The 1,344-nt window shown below is 40.6% G+C and overlaps 1 protein-coding gene across 1 annotated transcript; it reads left to right on the forward strand.

Moving 5' to 3' along the window:
- Nucleotides 1-84: 84 nt before the first annotated feature.
- Nucleotides 85-1,103, forward strand: LOC111383041 (the record flags this gene model as incomplete). The annotated part of the gene is made up of 2 exons (XM_023007098.1): nucleotides 85-141; nucleotides 357-1,103. Coding segments are annotated over 2 exons (804 nt in total), but the record flags the coding sequence as incomplete, so codon positions are not given.
- Nucleotides 1,104-1,344: the final 241 nt, after the last annotated feature.

Here is a 1,344-nt window from a genome sequence, read left to right on the forward strand (position 1 = left end):
CAGTCGATTATGTATGTGTGGCTGATTATTTTCATATTGGTTTTCAAGTCTTTCTCTTCCACTTTGTGAATCATATTCCATCAGTGGTATCAGAGCCACTTTGGCCTTAGAACACGAAGAAAGGAAGAAGGGCAGACTCTGGTGAGAAAATCAGAAAACAACCACATATAACCTAGTGAGTGTGAGTAATGGCCTCTGGTGGTTTCACAGCTCCTTTGCCTTCAATATTTGCTGGAGAAAACTATGATTTCTGGGCTGCAAAGATGAAAGCATGTTTGAGAGCTTATTATTTATGGGAAATCACATAAAATGGTACTGAACCTCCACCACTTAGAGCAAATCCCACAATTGCATAGCTGAAGCAACATAGTGAGGAGATTGCTAAGAAATTTAAGGCTCTTTCTTGCATACAATCTGTTGTCTCAGATGCCATTTTCACAAGGATTATAACTTGTGAAACTGCAAAAGAAGCCTGGGATAGATTACGGGAGGAATTTCGAGGCAATGAAAGGACAAGACAGATGCAAGTGCTGAACCTAAGAAGGGAGTTTGAAACTCTGAAGATGAAGGAATCAGAAGCTGTCAAAGAATTTGCTGATAGACTGATGAAGATAGTTAACCAAATCAGGTTGCTAAGTGATGACTTGCCAGACAGGAGAGTAGTAGAGAAGGTCTTGATCAGCTTGCCTGAAAAATTCGAAGCCAAGATCTCCTCACTTGAAGATTCCAGGGATCTGGCCAGCATGTCATTGTCTGAGCTAGTCAATGCTCTTCAAGCCATAGAACAAAGAAGATTGATCAGACAAGAAGAGCAAGTCGAGGGAGCCTTGTTTGCTAAAGGAAAATACAAAGCTCAAACTAGTTATGGGATGAAAAAACCATTTAATGAGAAGAAGGGTGCTGAAAGCAACAAAAATTTTGGTGAAGGAAAGAAGTATCCACCATGTCCTCATTGCAAAAAGACAAGACATTCACCTAAATGGTGTTGGTTCACGCCTGGAGTACAATGTAGGGCTTGCAAACAATTTGGTCACATTGAGAAGGTATGCAAAAGTAAGAAGGAAAAACAGGACATGCAGCAAGCTCAAGTTGCTGAGAATTGAGAGCATCAACTGGAAGAACATCTGTTCACAGCAACAAATTTTAATGTCTGAAGCCTGGTTGCTGGATAGTGGATGCACTCACCATATGACATCCAACTTAAGCATCTTTACCAAGATGAATGACAAACTCACGTCAAGAGTTAAGGTTGGAAATGGTGAGTTTGTGGAGGTAAAAGGTGCAGGAGAAATAGCAGTACAGACCTCAACAGGTACCAAACTCATATCAGATGTTTTATATGTG

This window comes from Olea europaea, unplaced genomic scaffold (assembly GCF_002742605.1).
Source record: "Olea europaea var. sylvestris unplaced genomic scaffold, O_europaea_v1 scaffold26084, whole genome shotgun sequence".
Taxonomy (NCBI): Eukaryota; Viridiplantae; Streptophyta; class Magnoliopsida; order Lamiales; family Oleaceae; genus Olea; species Olea europaea.